The 27,562-nt window shown below is 37.5% G+C and overlaps 1 protein-coding gene across 8 annotated transcripts in view; it reads right to left on the bottom strand.

Moving 5' to 3' along the window:
* trps1 (transcriptional repressor GATA binding 1) overlaps positions 1-27,562 on the bottom strand; it is a 256,388-nt gene that overhangs the window by 143,215 nt on the left and 85,611 nt on the right. For 7 of the 8 annotated variants that reach the window (XM_008108238.3, XM_062980071.1, XM_008108236.3 and 4 more), the window contains 2 exons: positions 26,016-27,142; positions 12,583-13,189 (listed from right to left, as the gene is read on the bottom strand). In XM_008108238.3, the coding sequence (XP_008106445.2) occupies positions 12,583-13,189; positions 26,016-27,142 (1,734 nt within the window). The remainder of the gene's footprint in view (positions 1-12,582; positions 13,190-26,015; positions 27,143-27,562) is intronic. The other variant, XM_008108241.3, reaches the window with a different exon arrangement.

Here is a 27,562-nt window from a genome sequence, read left to right as displayed (position 1 = left end):
AGATTAGTTCTTACTTCAGCGCTGGTGCTAACAATAGAATGAGAGTCATCATGGGGCAAAAAAGCAGTTTGGTATACACACATATACATATAGGCTGTGCTGCCACTGTTGTCCCCATCCTTATCCCTTCTACATGAGGCAGACAGCATATTCAATCTAAAGCAGGACCAGACATTGGCAGGTTCTAATTTTGCTTAAAATAAAATTGAAAGTATCACAAGGCCCATCAGCTCCTATCCTTCACCATTTAGGGTAGGCCAAACTGATTAAGGGTTGGTGAAGTTTATAGACCTCCAGGGCATCAAAGGATTTCAAAAGAAAACCATTCCGGATTTGAAACAATGCCAAACCTAATGTAATTTTCCATTACGGAAAGAAATCAGTAGGCTTGGAACATGATCGTCTGCTTTTAAAATTATTACCATTGAGTCTATAAAACATCTGACTAACGTCTCTGATAAAAAGGGGGTGTTTTAATTAAGATTACTGGCTTTTCCATGTTGATTCCTGAAGCCTGTAAACACAGTAGCATAACATTTGGAACAAACAAACTTTCACAAGCATAATGGAGCAAATGCCAACTTCTTCACAAGAACCAGAAGCTATTTTCTTCAATATTGGTGTTAAGCTCCAGAGATGTGGGTGATATTTTTAGACAAGCCATATAAGATAATAAAGTGTCTATATTTCTGTGCCAGTCACCCATGGAAAGGACTTCTATGATCCCATCTGCATCCTTGTCGCATTGGAGTTTTCAATGTTGATCAATTCAGCTACACCAAAAAAGAATCACAGTGTTTTAGCTGAGTATACCAGTCTTGCTTTGACAAATCATACATTGTGATAAGATGGATGATGGGAAATAGTTAAATGGATTATGAAAAATGGACTAGCTTAACAAAGTAATTTGTAGACCACTTATCAAAACTGAATATAGTCAAGTCTCCACACTCGCTGGGGTTGGGCCCAGGATTCTCATAAAAGTGAAAAGCCACAATAAATTGATATCATCTTTTTTAAAAATGAGAGAATATCTCTCCAGGAATGTCTAAGCCTTCCAGTATGATTCCATGGTCAACCTCTGCTGCAAGGTAATTATAGAATTGCATTGGGCGTACCTAAAGATTCTCAAAGAGGTGGTTTCTGTAGAAATATCTATGTTCTCCAACATGACTAAAAGGACTTGACCATAGAATCATATTGGAAGACCTAGAGATCCCTAAAGAGAATGTTTTTAATCAAATCCATGATTAAATAAACCTGCAAAATTCAAAACCACAAATGTGGAGGATTCATACGTACACACACACAAACACATGTGCATCCATAAACACATGCAAACTGACACATATCAAAGCAGTTTACAACATCAAATAAAAAAAGAAAAGCAAACACAAAATATAGCTACATTGCATCGTGACAATTAAAAACAGGAAATTCAAAAAACAGAAATGAAGCAGGATATATTAAGGGAAGTCCTAAGTGATATTCCTTTAACAGCTGTCACAGAAAAGGTGGCAAAACACCACAAATGGCACAGTTCAGCGCCATGGGAAAGGCAGTCACCACTCTTCCACAATCACTTCCATGCAATCTGCAGTTCACAGTACAAGGTACCACACTGTGACTGACAGGAAACATTTTATGGTATCTGTTTTTCCATCACTATTCCAGGCATGAACTGGTTAGTTCTAGATTCACCTATGGTACTTCATAAAAAAAAAATAACTCTCAGCTTTACTTACATGCCAGAATGGTTGCAAAGAACCTGTTTACACAATTTTGAATTCCCAAAAGGAGAAAAAAAACATGACTTACCAAGTATTTGTCTTGCAGTCCTACAAGCACATGCCAGTGTTTCTTCCAATATTCAACTACTTACTGGAATATCAATTTTCCCCACACTGTTTACACTGTATATTAACTAGATTTTAACAAAAAGTGTGGCTGAAGGAGACAATGTAGCTGATGTTATTTCTTCTGTTTTACAAACAAGTTTCCAGCCTCAAGTATCTTCTGGCCAAGCTGAGGGAACATCTTTATAAAATCTTGTAGAGAAGCTAGATGGATCAGGGGCTGATTTGGCAAAAGGCAACTTCTTAAGTCAAGACTCATATTATGAGCATCTTAAGTAGATCAAAACTAGGTCCTGTTCAGTTTTGGTAAACTACAGGTTTATTATGCCTTACTCAAAATGCTTGCAACCAAAAGTATTCAATTCTTCACATTTTTTGGATTTTGGAATACTTGCATATACATAATGAGCTATCTTGAAGGGGCTCAAGTCACAACACAAAATTCATTAATGCTTCATATACACTGTATAGACACATCCTGGAGATAATTTTACACATAATATTTTAATACTTCTGTGCATGAAGCAAAATTTAGCATATACTGAAGCATCAGAAAACAAAGATGTCACTATCTCAGCAACTCTGATGGACGATTTTGGAACATTTTGGATTTCAAAATTCCAAACAAGGAATGCTCATACTATCACATGGCAGGAGTATGCAAACACAGCTGATATCAAGAGGTAACTTTCTCCTTCTTTTCCACCCAGCTGCACTCCAAGAGCCTTGTACCATAAACATGAAAGGCAGCTGCTAACATGAACACATCAGAAGAAACCCTATAAATATTTGGAGATATTACTCTTCAAATGTCTTATACAGGTTGTAACAGTTGTATATTAAGCCTGTCTTTGATTTCAGTGGTTCCTCCCCCCCCCCCTCCCCACATCCCTTGTACTATCTGCCTTAAAGCTTTTTAGTCATGTACGGACAGGAGATGTGATAGCTTTGAAGTGCCCAAGCTGCAACTAATGTACTTCTTTATTATTGTTGTTGTTATTATGTCTGAAAGGTTTGCATGTAATTTGCAGTAATTTCAGAATCAGCTCAAAAATCCATCACAACATAAAGAGATGCCATGGCCTATAAAAAAATAATAATCCTCAGAAACAAAGACTTGATTTTTTTTTTTGCAGCATACCAACAATAAAAACAAGTGCTTAGTGATACCTTAAAGATTGGCACCATTATTATGACATAAGCTTCTATGAGCCAGAAATAACAGTGGCTGATAAAATTTCATTTGCAGGAATTTAAATGAGAAAGCAGGGAGAGAGACCACTAAACTGGTAAACGACTTGAGTTCCCACATGCAAATTGTAACTTCTCATACACACAAATATAAAGACACAGCTTTTCCCTTTCTTTTTATTTTCTTGTCTGTGTGGTTGAGTTTTAGTTTCCTCACTCCTTGCAAATATAGCACAAATGAGTCATGCTCGATTTTCTCTCTGCCTCTCTGGCACCTAAACAGCTGTGATCTGAAGTCATTTGCGAGAAGAGCAATAGCAAAGATTTGCGCCCCACCAAACTTAAATTAGTTTCAAGTAAGCAATATTCCTATCTTAATATATGACTGCTCAATTTTGTTTCTTTTTAAACAACATTTCCTCACCCAAGATTGCCGGCTCCTAGAACAACAGATTAAACAAAACTCTTTTTCCATCAAGCTTGTGTCTCAAACACATTCACAATGATATATATTCCTGTCATGAAGAACTGAACATGAGGAAGCAGGATATCAATTAATGCAAAATTATGGATTGATTTAGCTCTAACCTAAAACAGTGGTTCCCAACCTGTGGTCCGTGGACTAAAATAACTGAAAAGAATTAAAATATGGTCCGTGGCGTCACCACTACTATTACAGATAATTTTTCTTAATGTCTTTGTTTTTAGGCCTGCTCCTGGGGTTATTTGGGGTACTGATTCAGAAAATTACATTGGATAGACCACACCAGCTCTAGATTATTAAATATGGTTTTTCCATGGGCAAGTAGATGGCGACTACTGGATGGCATATGTTCTGTATCAGAAACTAGATGTGATGTAGTCTATCCAATCCAATTTTCTGAATCAGCACTCCAAATAACCAAACCGAATATAAAATTGAACAAAAACTGATTCATAACCCTTTTGGTACTAATGTTGGAAAATGGTCCCTGGTCAAAGTGGTCTGTGGTGAAGTGGTCCTCTGGTGAAAAAAAGGTTGGGAACCACTGATCTAAAGGAACTAGCAAAATCGCCTCCAAATATTCCTTACAAAAAAACCCCCATTAAATTCATGAAGTCACCATAAGTCAACAGACAACTTACACACAAATCCTTAGAAATTTGCCCATACCCTTTAAGAAAAGTGACCAGAATTCCAATTCTGGTTCTGACAAATGGATTTTTACTATCAACCAATCAATCAATCACTTTATTTATATCCTGCCTTTTCCCCAAGAGTGACACTTATAAAAAGAAATGCAAGTAAAATCATATGTAGCCAAAAGAATACAAAATGCTGTATTAAAATAGAATTGTGCATAGAATTACAATCAAACAAATCATGTTGCATTTAAAAGTACAGATTAAAAACACTGTTGCACTAAAAGAGAATGCCCAGTATATAAAACAAACAGTTCACAAACACCTTCTGGAAAGGAATAGTCCTCACTGGATGAAAAAAAGTAGGAAAATCGCCTAGGTGCCCCGAGAGGGAGATCTTCTTGGCTCAGTCACAAAGACGACCCTCAGAGAAGACATGCTGGGCATCCTTAATCCAGAATTCCAAAATACAAAATACTTTAAAACCAAACGTTACCCACATGGTTGGCTGTGATAGTAACAACTTTATTTTCTGATGGCTCATATGTGTATTGTACAAACCTTGTTTCATGTGCAAAATAAATAAATTGTGAATTAGATTACAAATATTTTATAAAATCACCTTTAGGCTATGTGTATAAGGTATAAATGGAACATAAATTAATTTCATGTTTAGACATGGTTCCCATCTCCAAGATATCTCATTATGTATCTGAAAAATCCCAAATTCAAAATACTTCTGATCCCAAGTATTTCAGAAAAGGCCACCTTCCTATCAAACATCTCTATGAGGATGGTGGAATTCAAAGGAACTGTGGAGCCAGCCTGGATAGACCTACATCACAACAGGAAGGGCAATTCACACATATACATACACACATATCCACAGGCATTTTGGAACTGGAAAATGGTAAACTGTTGAGCAAATCTGTATGGCTCAACCAGAAGCAAACTGCCACAGCTTCTTCTTAGATTATGTAGCCTTTGTCATCAAAAACCTTTTGCCTTCTTGACCATGCCGGCTATTGCTTGACGATGTGTGACTCAGACCTGGCCCTACAACATGGGTGAGCAAATGTCTGGAATGAGAAGTCTTCCTTGGCAGCCCAAGAGAACTAGGAAGGCCACAGAAGCCTGATGGACACCTGGAAAATATTCTCCATTTTTCGCCCCGATTGTCCCTACCTTTCTGGCCCTTTTTGGTGAATGACAAAACCACTTCTTGTTGGGAAAAAGAATCATTCAGGTCAAAATCAAAAATAAATGGCTAACTCCCCACCTTCAGAGGTTAGTCGAGGCATTTGGAGGCAAAATATTTCCCAAAAAAATGACATCTGGGGTAACCCTTGGGACCCATATGCAACCTATGGACAGTACATTAACCATCTCTACTCTTGCCACAGTGCAGCCTGGGAGTCAAATAAACATTTTCAATGTTTTCAAATCATATTTGTTATTGAACCAACCTGAGCAACTCTGATGCAAACAATTGGCAGGGGTACAGACAGACTAGGAAGATCCAAACTTCTTTGTTGTTCTGATTCACCTTTTCCTCAAGGTTTTGGTATGACATCTTCACATCATATTATTATCTCATCACACCTAAAATAATGATTTTACCACCATATCAATTTCTAAACTTTTCTTCCCAAAACATACTTAACTGTGGCTGAGTAAATATCAGGAAGGTAGGACCACTTAGTGGCTGTTCCTCCCTGCCCAAAAATGTTTAAACTCCATTGACACAATCAAAACAGATCTACTAAACTGGCTAGTTCAACATTTTAAGTGTTGCTTTCTGCCAATTACTCAATCGCACTGAGTGATGTAACATCCACTTGCATGCAAATTCATTCTGGTAAGTACTAAAGCACAGCTACGAAAACACTTCTTTCTGAACAATTGTAAATTCTGATGGTATTTTAAAGTCTCTGCAACAGCAAGGTTATCCCCCTTTTATTCTAAAATTTAGTGACCTGAAACATCTGAGAACAAATGTTTCCAATCGGTTTCTTTAACACTTTCCTTGTTCAATGATTATTTTAGGTTTTCTCCAGGATGTAGTTTATACTTCGAAATTAACCTTCCCACATCCCAAAACACTGAATTGTAGAAACAGGTGCTCCTAACAAAGCTGAAAGAGTCCAGCCGTGCTTTGACCCAACATAGCTATGTGCATTAGTAAGACACAGCGCCCGCTGAGCTTCCCTCAGTTAATTAAAGGACCCGTATGGCAAGGAAAAGCGTTGACTATAAATACTTCCTGAAAGTTCCCTAACAGAGTGAAAGGAAATGAGGGGAAAATGAAAGGCAGCTAAAGACAAACTATATCAGATGTTCCCTCCTTTCAAAGGCTATGTTTTTAGGGGATGCATTGCGCGAGCTCTTTCTAAAAACCCAAAACCCAAAGTGAACATATAAACAATATGGATAAAATCAGAGAATGTCTGAAGCATTAAAGTGCTCTTATTTTTATTACTTTCAAGGGAACCATTCAAATTTCTCTTCTTAAATTGATTTGATCTAAAAGTGATTGAGTTTGGTTAGCTCATGTCTATACAGTTTATGTACACACACACTTGTATATATGCCAACAATGTATATATACTTAGCTACAAATTAATATATATATTTAAACCTAATATTAATCATGTATGTATATATGCATACACAATGTTTTTAGAACAATATATCTCTGTGACATCAATTAACTTAACTTAGCTAAGAGCACCACTGAATATTATTAGGAATAGCCACAATTCAATCCAAATATTTCTAGTACTGCAGTCCTATATATATTTAAGCGCCTGCAGGGTACTGAAACCTTTTTGCATGTGCATGGGTGACACACCTCCAGCCGGCAGGGAACCAAGGATGATACAAACACAGGGTTGGGAAAAACCAGGCCACAACTCGTTATTGGTTACAAGAACAAGGGTTGGCCACCATGCATGGGTCCTGGATCAAAGATCTGGCAGCCCGCTGCTGACCGATACCACAATCCAAGCCAGGGTGCCACCGGAACCATACCAGGCCATGGTACCTGCGCACCCCAGGAGACCACTGGACATTCCCCCTTCTTACCAATGAGAAGGGGGGAGAAGGAAGCCAGATCCAGGGTCCATGCCAAACGCCAACCAGGAGTTGTGACAAAACAAAATAATGATAAAAACAACCACATAACAGAATTAACAGAAAATGTAGGCTGATGGCAAAACGAAAAGCAGGCCCAATGCCTGCCCCAGCCTACTCTGCAGCCTAAAATAGGCTGCTTGGGCCGACCCCTAGCCTTGCCTGGGCAATACAGAGGCAGGGCCTGGCACACCGCCAATTGGCCAGCTGGCCCAGGGGTGGGAAAATTTCCCACCATGCAGGGGGCTTTTGGGAGGAAGAAGCCCCCTGCCACCGCCATTGCAGCCAGAGGGTGCCTAATGCCTCAATGGCCATCACCAGGTAAGTCTGGCGATGCATTTGCATGTGCATGGGTGACACACCTCTGGCCAGCAGGGAACCAAGGATGACACAAACACAGGGTTGGGAAAAACCAAGCCACAACTCATTTATTGGTTACAAGAACAATAGTTGGCTGCCATGCATGGGTCCTGGATCAAGGATCGGGCAGACCGCTGCTGACCAATACCACAATCCAAGCCAGGGTACCACCGGAATCATATCAGGCCACGACACCTGCGCACCCCAGGAAACCACCGGACGTCCCCCCCCCTCCTACAGGCCCAAAGCCTGCCCCGGCCTTGTCTGCGGCCTAAAATTGCCTGGCCTAAAATTGCCTGGCCAATCCGGAGGTGGGGCTGGGCCCACCGCCAATTGGCCAGCTAGGCCCAGTGGCAGAAAAATTTCATGCCATGCAGGGGGCTTCTGGGAGGAAGAAGCCCCCTGCCGCCGCCATTGCAGCTGGAAGGTATCCAACGCCGCAACGGCCATCGCCAGGTAAGTCTGGTGATGCATGTATATACCAAAGGATACACTAGTTTCCAGCCACACATTAGGACTCCAATACAGCTTTAATGAATTGTGCTCTCATTCCATTGAAATCAAATGTCACAAGTAACTTGTGATTTCACTGCCACATCGAAGATTAATGAAACTTAAGCATAATTCATTTTCAGTAATTTTTGAACTTAGATTTTGACAGCAAAAACATATGTTCTTCTTTTCATCAGAGCATGTAAATTAGTTTATGCATGAAAAAATAGGGGCAAACTAGTAATGTTTCAACTAGGACCAAAAGAAAAGCATGTATTGCATCAATTGAAGAACATCTCTTCAAACATAACTACAATTAAAAAGTTTGAAACTCTTCAGATGTTATCAATTAGTACTGGTAAATTAAAAAAAATACTTGTATGTAAGAAAGGAAAAATGTATTTACAATTTTGTGTGCATATGCATTCATGCTTGTTCTATGTAATGTTATATGTGCAAACACACATTTATTGTTTACTAAAAGTAACACTTTGTATTTTGCTAAAAGTGGTTTTAAGGTTCATTTCACACACACACATGTTCTGTATTCTTTCCCAATTGTATATTCTACATATATATATATGAAAAATAGAGTATATGTGTGTTCCTGTGCCATGCTTAGAGAATTAATTTTCAGATGTAATTAGTCACTATTATGTTATCATGACCTACTCATCCACAAAAGTACTATAGTAAGTCTTTATTTCCTTGTTGCTTAAAAGTGACTAGACCAGCTGGTTATTTTAGATATCTTCATTAAAATAATAACCAAAACCACGACACATGACTGCCTGTGCCATACAACACACCTAAGAAGCGAGTCCATGAACACCCTGCAACAAAAATAACCAAAACATTTACAAGTGCAGCATAAAATGGAGTGAAGATATTCTCATATTATGCTATACTCATAATGCAACTTATTTATGCATTAGCCATACAACCGCCTTCCTCCATCCCCAGTTACAACTTTATTTGTGGGTAATCCAGATTGACTGAAATATTCCAGATTTTGTTCCTGTTCTTTCCAATTTTATACTGGAATTAACATAAAATATATAGCTCTGTAATAATAAATTGGAAATAACAGGAATAAAATCTGGGATCTTCTGTCTTTTTAATTAGTCTGAGTGTGCCCAGTGACTCAATATTTGTAATTACTTAGTTCCATCACTCACTCACTCTCCAGCTCACCCAGTATATGCCAGTTTGTATCATATTTTATCCAAGAATAAATAACCACATGTTATAATACTTGACTAATCATTTTCAGAGCCCTTTTGGAAAAAATTGGGTGTCTAAGAATGTTACAAAGTTGGTATAAATAAACTGCTTGCACACTGAGAATAACCTAAAATGATGTTCAGTTTGCAAAGTAACATTAATTAAACCACTATCTCTCAGCATAAGACTTTTCACTCAAATCTGTAAAATGGGAATAATACAACTAGCCAATCTTAGAGATGCATGCCTTAAAAAACGGTACAGGGTAGCATTTTATAAAAATACTAAACTTAATTAACAGGAAACTTACTTTGTTTTAAATCAAATGTACTAAAATTTGCACCCTTGCTCAGAAAAAGAGAATTCTCAAAGCAATAAACAATGTAATTTCATTTAACTTTTATCTCTGCAGCTAAAACTTCGCGCCACAATTTTAAAACACATTTTCTATATCCTGTATTTAAATCTATATGAGATTAATTCAAAGTATTTTAAGCAGAGGGGGACAAAAATATCAACACTGTAAGCTCTTGCAGTGTAGTTATGCATTCTGCTTCCTGAAGTACGACGGCCTCCTTGGAAAAAGGAGAGTAAAAGGATTAAATGAAAGTCGTTCATCCTACTCAAAATTATGTAATACGTTTCTGGTGTATGGTTTCCTTGTGCATAGCTTAAAGATGTCTAAAATTAGGATCTACATAAGGCATAATACCTATTGATCTTTGGTTTTCTTAATTTATGGTTAACCATAAACCAAACCCTTGGATAAGAACAAAACACAAATCAAAATATGAAAGCATGGTTTGAAGTATTGTGGCAAATTCAGCAGCAGAGTTTCCCTGTGATTAGAAAGGAAGGCAGATTAACCCTCACAAATTCAATCTCTCCTAATTTCCCCACTTTAAGAGGAACATTGTTCCCAAATGTCCACTCCAAAATTTAGAACACCAATGAAAATGTCATATACTAAAAGTATCTGCACAGAAAGATACACCCTCACATATATATGTGCAGAAAAATGCTAGACCACAATGTTTAGAACAGTGCACATAAAGTCTGGTTCCTGTTTCATCCCTCATCTGCTTTGACTTTTTTGATATATTTACGACACCTGCTAAAATGCCCATATGTTTCTGCTTTGCCTGCCTCTATAATTCTTTGAGACGTAAAAGAGAAAAATCACGAAGTAGTAAAACATCATTGTACTTTGGATGAATTGACTCCCTTTAAATAGATAACTACCTGACCTTAATACAAAATGGTATATGTTTTCTTATTAAATTTTTCAGAAGTTTCATTCATTCTCTGAAACACCAAATCTGTCAAAACTTCTCTACAAGAAAAAAGGATCCTGAAGATTAAAACAGGAAACAATTTGGATAATCCATATTATCTACATTCGATGCTTTCATTCCCTTCATTTATGCATGCATGCCTTAAAACATCTAACAGTGTAAGGTGCAGAAGTTAGCTAGATGAACATATTGCAATAGCCACAGATATATTCCCTGAATGTAATCCATACACAGAAAAGTAAGAACATTGGGCTGTGCTTCAACCCAAGTCCTCACCTCAGTACAAGATACTTATGTTAATTTCTCCCATTTCCTTCTGATGCCCATCATTTTCCAAATAATGACCACCTCGATCATTCCTCCTTATCTTATACCACTGAAAAATGCAATCCCAACCCAATGTTGCAACATCTCTGAATGGTAAAATTATATAAAATTAATTAAACACATTGAAGAACTACCATGCCAACTTTACTTAGTAGGATACTTTGAAAATGCACAGGAAAACTGGCTGTTACCATGCCTTTATTATTATTATTTTATCTTAACTAGATTGCATGTTAATCATATGTTAATATATTAATTATATGCTGCTATTCTGAACTAACTTTCCCAAATGTTGGCTTGCAGGCAATTTAGAAGCTCGGTGCATAGATGTCTCGATTTTGGACAGAGAAAATGTGCTCAGGATGATTTTTTTAAAAATGTAAGCATGCTATATGTGTGTGTGTGTGTGTGTGTGTGTGTGTGTGTGTGTGTGTGTGTGTGCAATGAAAATTCAACATCTAAGGGGTAATTTTGAACTAAATCAAAATTTTAATGGCGCAATTTAACTACTTATTCTGTGCTCAGACACTCCCTTGGCCAATATTTATTAGATTTGTTATTGCAAAACCTAATTCCTTGATATTCCTAAACTGGATTCAAATTCAGCTTAATTTGTAAAGTCGAAGACCTTTTTTTCCCCTTACAGCAAAATCAACTTGGGTGGCCACCTGGCAGAAATCAACACCTGAACTGGTTTCGCAGATAAGCTGAAAATCGTGTAGCAATCTATGTAACTATGTAAAAAGCCTAGGAATTTTACCTACCTAGCCATGGGGATATTACTGAACCCAAAGTAGTCAGCATGCAGTACATGGAGAACTTTACAGAACAGATCTAAAACAGAATGCTGTGACACAGATAATATAAAACCTCAGGACTCAACTATTCATGTGTTATTTTCCCACATGACAAATTTCAAGCAAGCAGTACTTTGTAACGTGTAAATTAAGTGAATAAGAACACACAGCTTGTAATTTATTTTTTAAAAAAGATAGGCCTGTAATAGATGTTTTCTCTTCTTAGAATAAGACAATGATTTCATGTAGTAAGAGAGTAGCAGTGTTTCTCTTCTTGAAGCCCTTCAGTTTCCAACACAGCTAAACAAGCACCTAATGTTGTATTTAATCACATTGTGCTGAGACTTTTTTTAACATATTCCCAATCCTACTTTGTATTATTATTTGATTCAGGTCTCACATTTTCAGCTATTTGATCCAGTGATGGCTTGCTTAACTATGTCCTGTCAAACCACCTTAAAATTTAAGAGGTGATTAGATGCTTTACTGTAACAGATGTGCAGCCTTCTGGGGTTCTGCACATTTCTTTTCCAAATGTAACATCATCTTGCAAAATCAGCAGGAATGATTAACTCAGTACAACCAATTTAATAGCAACGACAAAGATCACTTACTACCACAACTTGCAGTGTAGCTTTCTACAAATGTTCTGAAAATGACTATGTGAAAATCTGCTTATGCAAGTCTGAATGTTTCAAGGCACTGACATCTTAGCTGTTCAAAATCCATTTTAAAGAAACAAACTATAGGAATGCACTGGAACAATAAAAAAGTAGAATTTCCTACCCGTAAGAGGGACTGAGATTCATCTTTTGACTTGTTATCACCAGATCCAGGGTATGGCTGAGGGAGTGGTCCAGATTTTTCTCCACCTCCTTGGGGTACCCCCTGCAGGAACCCCTTGGTCTCAATAGGCAAGCCATAAACAGGCCGTGCAAGATGTGCAGCTTCTACATTTGGACTATCTCTTAAGGGCTTTGGCTGCTCTTGGCCAACAGACACTGTGGTCAGAAGGCCCAAGTTGGTTTGGGAGTAGGATGGACTTCCCCTCAAAATGTCTACTCCTCTCCAAGGCGTGCTGCGAAGATCGTCATTGGACCCATCTGGCCAACACTTCTCTTTCAATGCGTCCTTCTCGTCCAGCTTTTCCTTCTTCACTATGGTTTCAGAGACATGCTCCCCCATTTTTGGGTCAGCAATGATCAGGCTATAGACCTTCAGGTCAATTTTAGGTTCTTCTTTAAGAGCAGCAGTCACCCCATGGCTATCTTCCCCATTGGCTGTTGTGGCCTCCATTTCTTGACAGTGCACAGTGTTGAAGTGCTCCAGTAAAGACTGAGTATTGGCAGCTGTGAAGCTGCATTGACGGCATTTGTAACAGTTATGGACTCTCCTGGTAGAAAAGGGAAAGAATAACAATATTATAATGCTCTCACCCAGCTAGTTCAAAGCAATCTTGTTTTCTAAAAATAAACATTTTTAAAGGAGTATATATTTCTCCTTAGTCAATGGTCTTCAACCCTTCCATAACAAGCTTCAAAGAAGTACATACATTTCCTATCATGATCATGTCATAGTTTTCTTTTATTTGATTTACTTTTTTTCTTTTCTTGGTTCTTTCTTGTCTTTTTTGTCCTGTTTACCATATGCCTCCCCTCTCTCTTTTGTTTCCAAAAGCTGGTAAGAGCTATTTTCGTTTGAGCACACCCACAAACAGATGTTACTGGTCATGACTCCCTTGTAGGTGACAAATATCTTAGTTTTTAGCTTTAAATATAAAATTATTTCCTTCATTCTTGCTTATTTTACAAAAGACATTCTGTCAAGTGTTTCAATGTCTGCTTGGATATTTTCTGACAAGCAGTATCAAAACCAAGCAGTTGTGTTTAAGTTTTAGGCCATCTTTCACCTGAACATTTGAGACAGTTTAATTAATATATTTTTAAAATTACTTTCAAAAAAATTACATAACCTGATGTACACGTCAGTCAGATTTTGTACAACACACAACATTTATGGGATTAAGCATGAACAAATGAGTTATAGTCTCCCACTTTCACAAGAATATGCAAACTGAAAAGTTGAAATGTTCTATCCCGCCTTGCATCAAGTATATTTTAGCACAACTGGGTTTTTAAAGAAATACAACTTATTATTCTTATTCTAAGTTTTACTGAGTTCATTTTATTTCATGTTTATGTCTTGATTGCCACCTGTCTGTTTTAGGCATTGAATGTTTGCTGTTTTTGTTATTTTTTGGAAACCGCCCTGAGTCCCTTCAGGGAGAGAGGGTGGGTTAGAAATAAAGTATTATTATTATATTAAGTACTAGCTGTGCCCGGCCACGCGTTGCTGTGGCGAAGTCTGGTGGTATGGGAAATAAAGTATTGAGGAATTGGTGGTAGTTAAGGTCAAAGGTAAAGGTTTTCCCCTGACATTAAGTCCAGTCGTGTCTGACTCTGGGGGTTGGTGCTCATTTCCATTTCTAAGCCGAAGAGCCGGCGTTGTCCATAGACTCCTCCAAGGTCATGTGGGATGACTACATGGAGCGGCGTTACCTTCCCGCCGGAGCAGTACCTATTGATACACTCACATTTGCATGTTTTCGAACTTCTGGGTTGGCAGAAGCTGGAGCTAACAGTGGGGGCTCTCTCCGCTCCCAATTCAAACCTGCGGCCTTTCAGTCCAGAAGTTCAGCAGCTCAGCGCTTTAACACGCTGCGCCATCAGGGGATATTATTTCCTAAAGGTTGTGAATATACAGTATTTCTGAATGGTTTTTTTTGTTTGTTGGAGGCAAGTATGAATGCTGCAATTAGGAAAAATGATTAGGATGTAATGGCCATGCAGCTTTAAAGCCTGGCTGTTTCCTCCCTGAGTGAATTTTTTGTTGGGAGGTGTTAGCTGGCCCTGATTGTTTCCTGTCTGGAATTCCCTTGTTTTCAGAGTGGTGTTGTTTGCGATATTTTATGTGCTTCTACTGTCTGTGGCCCTGAGAAAACAGAGGATTTGCCAGACTTTGATGATGGGAATACTTTGTTGGGAGGTGTTAGCTGGCCCTGATTGTTTCCTGTGTGGAATTCCCCTGTTTATTTACTGTCCTGGTTTTAGAGATTATATTGTTCTGCATTATTCTATCCCAGTAATTATTTCATATTAAAGAAGAATCTCACTTATCCAACATTCGCTTATGTTCTGGATTATCCAACGCAGTCTGCCTTTTCATAATCAATGTTTTTGTAGTCAGTGTTTTAAATTCATTGTGATATTTTAGTGGTAAATTTGTAAATACAGTACAGTAGAGTCTCACTTATCCAACATAAACGGGCCGGCAGAATGTTGGATAAGCGAATATGTTGGATAATAAGGAGGGATTAAGGATAAGCCTATTAAACGTCAAATTAAGTTATGATTTCACAAATTAAGGACCAAAACATCATGTTAGACAACAAATTTGGAAGAAAAAGTAGTTCAATACACAGTAATTCTATGTAGAAATTACTGGATTTATGAATTTAGCACCAAAATATCATGATATATTGAAAGCATTGACTACAAAAATGCGTTGGATAAGCGAGTGTTGGATAAGTGAGACTCTACTGTAAATACTACATAGCATTACTGCGCATGGAACTACTTTTTCTATCAAATTTGTTGTATAATATGATGTTTTGGTGCTTAATTTGTATAACGATTACCTAATTTGATGTTTAATTGGCTTTTCCTGAATCCCTTCTTATTATCCAACATATTCACTTATCCTGCCGGCCTGTTTACGTTGGATAAGTGAGACTCTACTGTATATTTCTAATCTTATATTATCTGCTCAGAACTGGATTATATGAGGCCCCTTCTTCACAGCTGTATAAAATGCACACTGAAGTGGATTATATGGTAGTGTGGAGTCAAGATAATCCAGTGCAAAGCAGATAATATTAGATTATAAATGGGTTATATAGCTGTGTAGAAGGGCCTTGAGTCTACACTGCCATATAATCCAGTGCAAATTAGATAATCTGTGGAAGAAGTCTAAGTGAGGCCTAAATCTGCCTGTCCCCTAACTGAAACCTGGCTGTCCCTTGGTTGCTAGGCAACCAAGTGGGCAGAGATTAGCCCTCTAAACTGGCAGCAATTGGATAAAAAAAATTATTGCTCTCCCTCTAATTAGGACTTTATTTTTCTTTTCTTTTTGTTGTATCAACCTTGAGGCGTGGATGATGGGTTGTGTTGTCAAATTTTGAGGTTGGGGGGCCTGTACTTTTGTTGTTTTGTGAATTGCCGTGATGCCATCACTCTGTTATATATATAGATTTGTGTGCTTAGTAATATAAATACTTTTATTTCAGTTATAGAGTATGAACATAATTCCAAATGCAAAATCCAAATTTTCATGGAATTAAAAAAATAGTGCAATACAGTGCTTCTCTGGGATTATTAAGTTTTTTCCAACTGAATATAACTGATTTCTTTCATCAAAACTCACAACTGCAGTTCAATGGCACATGGATCAGCACTGATCCACAGACCACCAACTTGAGTGATGCTGATCTATGAAATGTCAATTAGGGCAATGATATGCAACTATATATTCTCTTCTATTTGCACCCTGTAATTAAACCTGATTTTCTAAAAATCAGAAAGTGTATTTGGAGGGTAAGGGGTGTATCCCTGGATGGGAAAGTATGGAAGTGTTGAATTGGACTGAGCATCATTCTTACAACACTACTGCCAAAACATAAGCCCCTTTACTCTCCAATGTTTTCTTTTTGGATAATAGCAAACTCTTTTGAGGTATCTTTTTTCCATTTGCAGATTTCTATTTTAATTGATCAAGTGCTAATTGTTTATATGCAAAAAGAGCATGTAGAATCTTGCAAACAGCAGCATATGGAGAAAAAATATTATAGAATAAAATTATATAAAACATTACAATAAGAATGTTGTGAATATAAGAATCTACAGATATATCTACAGAAAAAAGTTGAAAGCAGAGAAAAGAGTATCTCCAGATGTGATTACAGAGTTTGATAATTTGACTTTTTAAATCATTGTGTGAGTTCTTTTGAAGAAGATTCATCTTCAAAATGTTTTTGACTTATGACCCACATGCCATGAAAAACTAAGGAGCAACGCACATCTTCTTCTCCCTCTGGGGCTCCATCTGCCCTGTCATATAATCCAGTTTCAGAATGCTGATTAACTGCATTGAACTGGATTATATGACAATGTAATGCATTGAACTGGATGATAATGGTCTACACTGGCCATTACAATGCAGTTCAAACTGGATTATATGGCAGTGTAGATGGGGCCTGGACCATCCAATTGTTACCTTCCCTATGTTTTTTTTTATTGCTTCCCAAACTTCTCCTGTGTAAGGTTTTAATCACAAAGATGCAATTTTCCCTTTTAATCTAGAATCTAGAATGAAAACTATTTTAACTCTGTATGAATGCTCAAAATTCAAACATAGGGGTTGTTTACCAGGAGAAGCAGAGGCATTCATGACTGTTGCAAATCTTGTTATTCCCTCGGACTGCATAACCCTCTATAGGTTTTATATACTATTTGGTATACTATATGGCGTGGGGAAAACATGGGATGCCTAATAGTTTATTCAGAGGATACCTGTAATAATTGCCAGCCAGTTTCAACACTACATTATCTTGGACATCTGCAGACTTCAAATACATGGATATGGGTTTTTCATCACCTAGCCACCACTTGTTGGCAGACATCCAATATCCATTCACCTTAAATGTTCTCATGAGGAAATATACGGCAGCACGATGCAACCCTCATACAGAATAGCAACATTGTGTAACATGTCAATGACTGGGTGATTGTACAATGTCCAATGCACAACATTGATATATGCACAGCTCCACTTTGGCCATTGTCTGCTGAATAAGTCTGTTCCACAGTAATGAATAATTCACCCCACTTGTATATGGCACCAATAGGATGCTGATCACTATGTGACACCACTATACTCAGCCAATCAAATATTCATTATGTAATGTTTCATAATACAATACAGACTGAGATGTAAATATGGAATTAATGATTTTCTATTTTAATGAATTCTTAATTTCTATATTAATTTGAAAATTCATGAAGATATTGGTGATGCAACCTATTATTTATACCTAATTAATTTCAAGTAGGAACAACTGCTCAGGGAAAATATTTTTTTATAAACATGACTTCACTTGAGTCTGGAATCACAATCCTTTTGATGACAACTAAGGAGAAGTTACCTATCTGGCTCCTGATAATTTAATGTATGGTTGTCTGCTTATGTAATTATGTGTTGAAATATTACTAGATGACTTCCTATTTTGGAAGAAAGGTGGAGTTAAATTAAAATAAATAATACTAATACAAATGCTATTAATAATAGTAATAATTGCTGACATCAGCAAATTGATATATCTAAAATAGTTCTGCTTGTTTAAGAAATAGTCATGAAACATATGGGTATTATTCAAAGAATGAAAATTGTAAATCCTAAAACCACCCATGAACATAGGTAAACATGTGCATAACAAGGCAAGTGGAAACTCATTCATTACTTTTTCTTGGATTTGTTTTAGAATCACAGAGTTCAAATAGACCACATGGGGAATCCAGTCCAACCATGCAAGAAAAGCACATTCAAAGATATTATGGGAATACTACTGTAACATGTTTTCTTGAATGTTAATCAATACATTTGAGGATTGAGGCATTTGGGTTTAATGCTGAAATGTCAAATATATTGTTAACCTTTGATACGTACATAATAAGCTTTCTAGGGAGCAGATATTGCCTAAAAGAATTGTGTTGTCTGCTGATAACTTTGCCCTGTTCAGCAATGTATCATTCATTCAAAAATCAAAAACTTTAAAGGGTGCAGAGGGTCCTCTGAGAGAAATCTGTTTATTCCTAAAGCATTTTGCTTTCTGCAGGAAACAAATCATATTTGTTCATTTATGGACATTCTTACGTTTTTAATGAGACTTTTCAAAAAGAAAAACAAAAGACCAGTGTGGGTATTACCTATGTTTCTCATTCCACAAAAAGTATGAAAAAGAAGGTGTTAAAGGAGGGGTGGTTTGGATCAATCATGAAATTCTCAACTAAGAAAGCCAAGAAAGTATATAATATGCAGTCTCCAGTAAATTTAAGTGTCCCATATACCTTAGATCAACACACATGCCTATTTTCATTCAAGCACACCATGCAAAGTGCTGTATTACTGAACTATGTAAAACACATGTTCCCACATTGGAACAATATGTTGCCAATTTCCTGTGTATGCCATGGAAACAGAACACTTTTTATGAGCTAACATGATACTGTTTTATTAACATTACAGTAGCGCACAGACTTCCCAGTCAGGATCAGGACCCTGGTGTGCAAGGCTTCATAGTAAATTGGAACAAGAAGGGGGGAAGCCCCTGTCCTTTCCCAAAGCTAGTCTGCAAATTCTTATTCCAAAATTGATGCAGAGATTAGACCATTCAATGAATGCCCTCTCAAAAATCGCTGTTTTAGGGCAGAGTTTCTTGAAAGAATAAAAGAAATTCTTTAACTTCCACTCAAAGGCAAGATAGAATTAAAGGTAGTACAGGTAGAGTATCCATTAACTTGAAATGCTTAGCACCAGAAATGTTTCAATTTTAGATTTTTAAAAAGATTTTGAAATAACTACATTTGTCTATAAGTACCTAAAGAGATATTTTGGAGATGGGAAGCAAGTCTAATCCTAACACTGATTTATGTTTCATATGCACATTATGGACATTGGTTGAGATAATTTTATACTATAGTTTTAATACATCTGTGTATAAAACAAAGGTTGGGTACACTGAATCACTAGTAAGCGAAGATGTCACTACATCTGCCACTGAAGTGGACAATTTCAGATTTTGGTGCATTTTGTTATTCTACCTGTAGTAGTAATGAGAGCCAGTGTTGTGTAGCAGTTTGGACTAGGACTCTTCTGCATCCTTGTTTCCTCTAAAATACTATCACACTGAGTGTTGTTATGGGAAGATGAACATTTTGGAGAAAATTCCACAAATGGATTATATTCCTGAGATGGTATGCAGTAGAAAATTTTGAGAACAACCTCTCAGAAAAACAAGTATCAGAACAGATTTTGTCTCTTCTTAAAACACATTTCCTTGGGATCTGCCAGACCCTATATTTCTCATTATAGAGGCAAGGTTTCTCTAATGAAAATATTTATAATTCTGGCAAGCTCTGTAATTGGTGATGCTGTGTCCACCTCTGAGGGAGAAGCAAATCTATGATTTTTAGCAAGATATATCTTTTCATTTCTGGTCAGTTTTCCATCTTTCCCTTGAAGCTTCAATTTTTATGCTTCATTTAGACTCTTTTCTTTCATCCTAATTTCTTCTGGTAGTTTTGAGCTTGCCTTATTAATTTCCACTTTTTATTGCATACCTTTTCAGCCCTCCTGGCTGCCATGTTTGATGATTTTGAACTACAGAGACCCAAGAAAGTTGGAGAGTTGCTCCAATAATAGAAAATAGCACATGTATAGTGTTTGTGCCCCTTCATAAGTAAGAGTACCCTAAATCCCAAATTTTGAGCATTTCTGTCCAGTTTTTTTTCACTGTACACTTTAAAAAAAAATAATTTCCCCCTCTCTGGATAAAAATGTTTATGGAAAAACACTGATCATTTTTTTAAAAAAAGCACAGCCTTAATGCAGGCACCCATAATGGAGGAATTCAACAATATAGGCATTGTTATGACTGTTCTTAAGAATGATAGTCTCACTGTAAAGAAAGAAATAAAAATTATAGAGAAACATAACTTGAGGACACTAGATCCCATTTGATCTTGGAAGCTAAGCAAGGTCAGCCCTTGGAAGTATTTGAATGAGAGTTTGCCAACACATACCAGTTGCTGTAGGCTATATTTTGGAGGAAGGAATCATCATTGATTATTCCTTGCCTAAGAAATTGTCCACTTGGCCAGATAAGAGAATGATATTTTTGTTTTCTGATACACAAATGTTGTTGCATGGACTAAATTATTTATTTATTTATTTACAGTATTTATATTCCACCCTTCTCACCCCGAAGGGGACTCAGGGCGGATCACATTACACATATAAGGCAAACATTCAATGCCTTGACATAGAACAAAGACAAAAACAAACGCAGGCTCCGAGCTGGCCTCGAACTCATGACCTCTTGGTCAGAGTGATTGGTCCCCGCTGGCTGCAGCTGGCTGCTCACCAGCTTGCACCACAGCCCAGGTGCAATATTGTTAAATATTACTGTAAGATTATGTGTAACATGAATTTGACGTTTAGATTTGGATTCCAACTCCAAGCTTTCTAATTATGCGCAAATACAGTTATTAACCCCCCCCCCCCCCCAAAAAAAAGTCTGAACACTTTTGGATAAGAAACATTCAAACTGTTTGACTGTTGTTCCCAGTCCAGTCAACAGCAAAGCAAAACACTTGATAAACAGCATAATTATTGGGATCGAAAACTGCAATACAGCAGAGTAAGGCAGCATATTTGGAATGTCATCAAAAGGTAGCAATTTATTAGATATCCCCCCCCCCCCCCCGGCCAGACAGATGAAGAGGGCATGTATGTTTTTTCTGCTCATACGTCAAAAAACTTGGGCTGGGTCTGAGAAGTATGCTCCTTAACATGATGAATAGGATCAGCTTTTACACAAGATGTAAAAGATCTTAGAGGCCTAGGCATGAGAATAGTTCTCACTTTTGCTAGTTTTGTGTCAGATGTTAGAAGATTCACACTGCAACTGAAGACCCAGGAACCAGTTGCAATGAAATTTGACTGAAATTGGTGGAAATGGCTCTTCAGCTAAATTACTCCGAATGAATGGGATTCAACAACATCAGGAAAGAAAAAGAAAAAGTGAAACACTGTAAAACACATGCAATGGTGAATTCAATAGTGGTTACTACATGGTAACTGAGTATATGGTTTCAGGTTTAGGTTGCAATACTATACCATTAATAGTTATATGGAATAAGACATTTCAACTGCTCAGCACACAAGCTCCACTAGGAGCAATTATCTCTTCTATACCATGACAGAAGGTACAAGAATTCCGCCCTATTTTTCACTTGGTAACCCTACCTTAATATTAAATTTGAACACTTATCAGCCTCCATCAGCACCGTTCATAGTTGGAGTATAAACTTTAGCCCACCAAAGAGCAAAACCCATTATACTAAATGAAGCTCATGATAAAGTATCATTTTGTTAAAGAAAGAATTATTATTTGTAGTTCTTGGTTCAACCTTTTAATCAACTGCTTTTTAAAAACGACATACCGTACTGCTGCTTATAACCTACGATTTTTTTTTTGTTGGCAAAGAAGGCCTGAAAAAAAGCCTTTCCTCCTCAATTTCAGAAAGCTCATTTTGACAAACTATAAAATTCCAGGTATAGTTACACATTTGTATTAACAGATTATAAAGAAGATTTTGAGGTAATCCTGATATTTTAATTCTTTAAAAATAAAATCCTCTATCTAATCTGATGTGTATGTGCATGCATGAATACACAGAGATTTTTAAAAAGTTCTATCTTGAAAGAAAGCTTAGCTGTAGAAAAAGGAACAAAAAGGGAAAAACATGGGGACAATTGTTACAGAACCGTCTAAAAAAGGAACATGTCATATGCTTTTAGGAGTCAAACATGTGGAAATATATATGGAGTAAATGCTGGTTTGTTGTGCCAGAAGATTTGTAAAAGTCTTGCCAAGATTTTTTGAAGCTCAAGAGACTAATTTTAGGTTCCCCAAAGCATATTTAGTCACCTAAATAAGTAGTGTGATTTCTTTTCCAACAATATTATGTACCATTGACGTCAACGGTATAAGTATGACGCTTAGTACTTTTGAAAACTAGACCAATAACCAAAAAGTCTAAATCTGAACTACACAGTCTAAAATTCCACATGAGAGGTTTTTTTTTTTTAAAAAAAAACTACTATCTTTTGCTAGGAATAGGCATCTTATTTTAAACCTATGAAAACATCAACTAAATTGCTTTCAACAGGGGAATATTCTCCTCAGAGATTTTAAATCTAACAACAGCCACTGAAAGCATGGTCAAAGTGAAGTGTGTTTAAAAATTCCAATATGGCCCAGAGCAGCCCTAATAAAAATGAATTATAATACCACCTAAGACATAGAAACTACTTTTCATCTTCAAAGCTGTTTACAATAATTGACTAATTAATTCTAACAACACCCTTACAGCCCACTTGGATCAAAAGGGGGAGGGGGAAAATTCTTGCTGGAGCTTGTAGCTTGTGTGGGACACAGATGTTAGTTAAACATGAGCAATAGGCGCCATGATTTTATGGGCTCCTCAGATCTAGTCAATACAGCTGAACTGTTTGTTGAGCAATGTCCAGGTGCTTTCCACTTTCATCTCAAAGGAATGTCTTATAGTAGAAGCCCTGCCCTTTTTATTCCTTAGGATAAAGGGCACCAGATCCTTGGAAGCTATGCAGGGTCAGTCTTGGTTTGAACCTGAATGGACAATGGTGCAATGGCAACCCTAGTTTAATCCCACAATGTTACCTGGGGTAAACAAAGTATAACAATGTTGGTAGTTTGGTTTTATGTTACATTTTTGGACTACAATTTCTGGTATATTTTCTAGGGTATTTTGGTTTTTCTGGTTTGAATTTCTTACTTGTTTCAGTTTTGTTTTGTTTTATCAATTCCTTTCCAAATAAAAAGCAAGATTTGGAGAGTAAAAAGGACACTCTAGAAGTAAAATCTGCAGTAGTCTCTTTTTACTCCTCAAAAGGGAGTTGCTCCAAAGATTCAAAGGTCCTGAGTGTACTCTGGCAAATATATCCATTAGAGCAGCAGTTCTCAACCTAGAGTCCCCGGATGTTTTTAGCCTACAACTCCCAGAAATCCCTGCCAGTTTACCAGCTGTTAGGAGTTCTGTTCTGGGAGTTGAAGGCCAAAAACATCTGGGGACCCCAGGTTGAGAACAACTGCATTAGAGTCTAGCCCCAACCTAATGTCTCCAAATAATTGACTCCAGAGGTTTCTTGATTACAACTACCATCACTGGCCATTAGCCATACTGACTGACATGATCAGATTTGATACCTATCCAACACTATCTGGACATTTAGTGTTGGGAATAAACAATTATCTATAGGTTGGGAGAACTACCTCCAACTTTGACAAACAGAAAGCTATATCAATTTTTCTTTATATGCATTCAGAATCCATGAGTCAGAAGTAGAACACATGCTTTGCATGCAAGAGTTTCCAAATTCAGCATCTAGCATCTCAAATTAGAAGGCTCTCAAGTAGCTGGGCTGGGGAAAATCCTCATCTGAAACTATAGTGCCCCTTTCATTCAGACAACATTAAATAAATCATGCATACTAATGCTCTGAATTCATAACCATATTCACTATAGAAAGATAGCACAGGAGTATCGAGTATCTGGCTCTATTTTGTACATAGGAGTAATATAGGCATGCTTTGGTCCTCTGCGACAGTCAAACAATTTAACAAAATAGGAAGAGGTTGGTTAGCATGCTTCCCAAATTGGAGGTCATGAATTGTTGGCCCTTTTTGTAAGTCAGAAGTACAAACCAGAGGCCAGACAATACAAAACCTAAATTATTTGGAATTGGCAAACAAAGATCACCAGTTATGGCAATATGCTAAACCGCCTTTATTCCTACATTTGCATATCACGCTGTAAGGATAGCCAAAATAGGGCAAATGAATTTTGAATATGGTTATTTCTTGCCAGAGTATAGGGAAGAGAAAAATTTGCCCATTAGCATAAAATGTATGTACAATTGTGGGAAAGAAATTTTAGAGCAATAGACTGGAAGGCATTGGCATATGCTCGGTTCTCCCATCACAAGCAATCAGATTTTAGCACTTCTAATCTCAGATGGATCATGGCCAATCCTTATGTCACTGGAATATCTTTGATATTTAGACTACAGTGGCGTGACTATTACTTTGAATTTTTTTTAACTGAATGTGGAATTAAGAGGTGTAATTACTAAGAATAGCTAGTCTGGAAAATATGATGCTTTCCAGAAGCTATAGATAGGATTCAAACCCATCTTATTAAAATTTAAAAAGTGTCCAAATTAATAAATATAAAACTTTTGGGGTATTCTGTATTCAAAATGCTTGGGATTAGGAAGATTTAGGATTTTTTCCCCAAATTTTTCCCTGTATTTGCATAAGCATGCAAAAAGATATATCTAGGAAAGAAATTCATTTATATTTCATGTATATCTTATAAATATAATCTGAAGGTAATTTTGCACAGTATTATTTTAAAGAATTGGGCATGAAACAAAGTTTCTGTGCACTAAACCATCAGAGAGCAATTATGTCACTATTTCAGTCACCCATGTGGACAATTTGGATTTTGGATAAGAGATTCTCAACCTATATTTTAAATAGTAACAATATTCTCCAGACAAACACGTGGATGTAACTACAGAATTCCGATGTTCATACAACTGCTGTAGATTTGAACTGTTGCTAATGTTCACTTAATTATTACTGTGTTTCATGCCTAAATAAAATAGCAGGTGCTCTTTAGAATGTGAGTCTTATTGCCTTTGGCCTGGCAATGACGTTGCTAGGAGTCTTCCCGGGTAGCACAGACCAAAGGTGTGGAAATTCTGATGTTTCTGGCCCACAACATCCAATCTTACCACTGGCTAACATTTGGAGGATAAGGTAGAAGCATACATACACCATTATTTGAATCAAAATGTTTCCCTATTCATAGAATGAAGAAGGAACTAGTTCAGTTATACATTCAAGTCAGAAAAACAGATACTACCCAGGGGCTGCTATGTTATTCATGTCAGATATTAACCCTAGTCTGCAACCCCAGTCTGACCCCTATGCCCCATTCCCATAACTGAGTGTTTTACCCCCCCCCCCCCCGCCCAGCAGAAATACTTCTGACATAATATAACTTGGATGGGGTATGAAAGAGAGGGTATCCACCACTACATTATCTGTTCCATCACCATTAGCTTATCTTCTTGTTCTGTATCACATAAATTAGGTGTTTTCAGGTGTTCAGCATCTAAATACAAATTACACAATATACCACTCCAAAGTTGTTTGCTAGGAAATGCGTACTTATGTACAAACCCACAGTCTGTCTCATTTTTTATTTTTATTTTACCTGTAGTGTCGAGAAATCTCCTCTTCCACCTGAGTGACAAAGTCACATTTGGTACATGAGTGTTCTTTGCTTTCTTGGACAGTCAGCGGTCCATCCCCCCCTTGCAGGGCATTTGCTTCTTGCTTGACTTCAGACACCTGGGCTTCATGTGTGGTTTCATAGTGAAGCAGGAGAATGTCTACATCAGGGGTGGAGAAAGAGCACTGGTGACACTGATGCTTGACTCTGGAGCCTCCTGGCATTCCAGGGGACAAGTGCAAAAGCAAGAGAGCACAGTGGGAACAATTACTTTTCCTGCAAGCAAAAGGATAAGTAATTTCTCCAAGGTGCTTTTCTGGACTACAGAGGCCTTGAGGACAAAACTGACAGTGCTTAATGGTACACTTGTGAATGTTGTGTAGCTGCTGATAATGGCGAAGAAGAGGCCCCACCACTATTATAGCTGGGCCATGGCTCTTAGAGTACCTAAAATCACAAAACTGACAATTGTAGCTTGTCACCACGTTGTCCTCCACTCCTGAGCTGGAAAAGTCCTTTTTGGCCATGCTAGAGCCCTTCTCAGTCTTTGCTGCTAACTCTCCATCTGCATTTTTGGCTAAGTCATTATGATTAATGACTGACCCCCTTGAGAGCTTGTCACTCCGATCTGGGTGAAGGCCCCCTGCCTGGCTCCCCCCATGATGCTTGCTGTAATGTTCTAACAGTTTGAGTGAGCTGGATGATTCACAACTAAAGCTGCAGAATTTGCACCAGTAGTAACTGGAGACATCCGTACCGTTTTGCCTTGAGGATTCAAGAGGCTTGATGGGCACCGAATAACCAACTGGAGTGTCATCTCCAGCTTTTACGGTGATCTTGTCCTGCCATTTCCCCAAATCTCCAGTCTCACTAGATCGAACAGTAGGGCTGGACTTGCTCGAGTTCTTCTCTGAAGGTTTGCTGGTTTCAGAGGCAGGTAGTGTGGATTTTATCTTGTTTGGATGGGTCTGCAAGAAGTGTTGCTCCAGCTCCGTTGATGAATTGCCCATGTAGGTAAAGTTGCAGAATTTGCAGCGGAAATACTTGGTGTTGCCCTGGCAATCTGGAGTTTTGCGTCCAATGCCAATAAAAGTCCCACCTAAAGTCACCTACAGGAGATGAAAGGTAAAATGTTAACCACTAAGAAATCTGTGTTTCCTACAAAAAAAAAAGCCATCAAGAGAATATTAACGGATTGCCACTGTATAACAAATAGCTGTGAAGCAGAACAATTATTCAGTCATCCCCAAAATACATCCTTGTCACTGAATACACCATGCTTTGGAGGGGCCTAGGACAACATTTTATGGGGGTAAGCATTTCTGCAAACAAAAGAGTGGCAGGAATATTCCACTTCTCATGGCTGTCCCAGTGTGTATGCTCAAGCTAGTATGAGAAGAACATTAAAAGAATTGCAGTCGGATACAGATAGGTAATTTGCTTTAGCTCCTTTGTTAACTTGATTAACTGTAGTATCTAGAGAAACAGAGTATACATAGATAAACTGGAGAATGAAGAAAACCTTTCCA

Source organism: Anolis carolinensis, chromosome 4, assembly GCF_035594765.1.
Source record: "Anolis carolinensis isolate JA03-04 chromosome 4, rAnoCar3.1.pri, whole genome shotgun sequence".
Taxonomy (NCBI): domain Eukaryota; kingdom Metazoa; phylum Chordata; class Lepidosauria; order Squamata; family Dactyloidae; genus Anolis; species Anolis carolinensis.
Note: the sequence above shows the minus strand (reverse complement) of the source record. Positions and strands in the feature narration are given on the sequence as shown.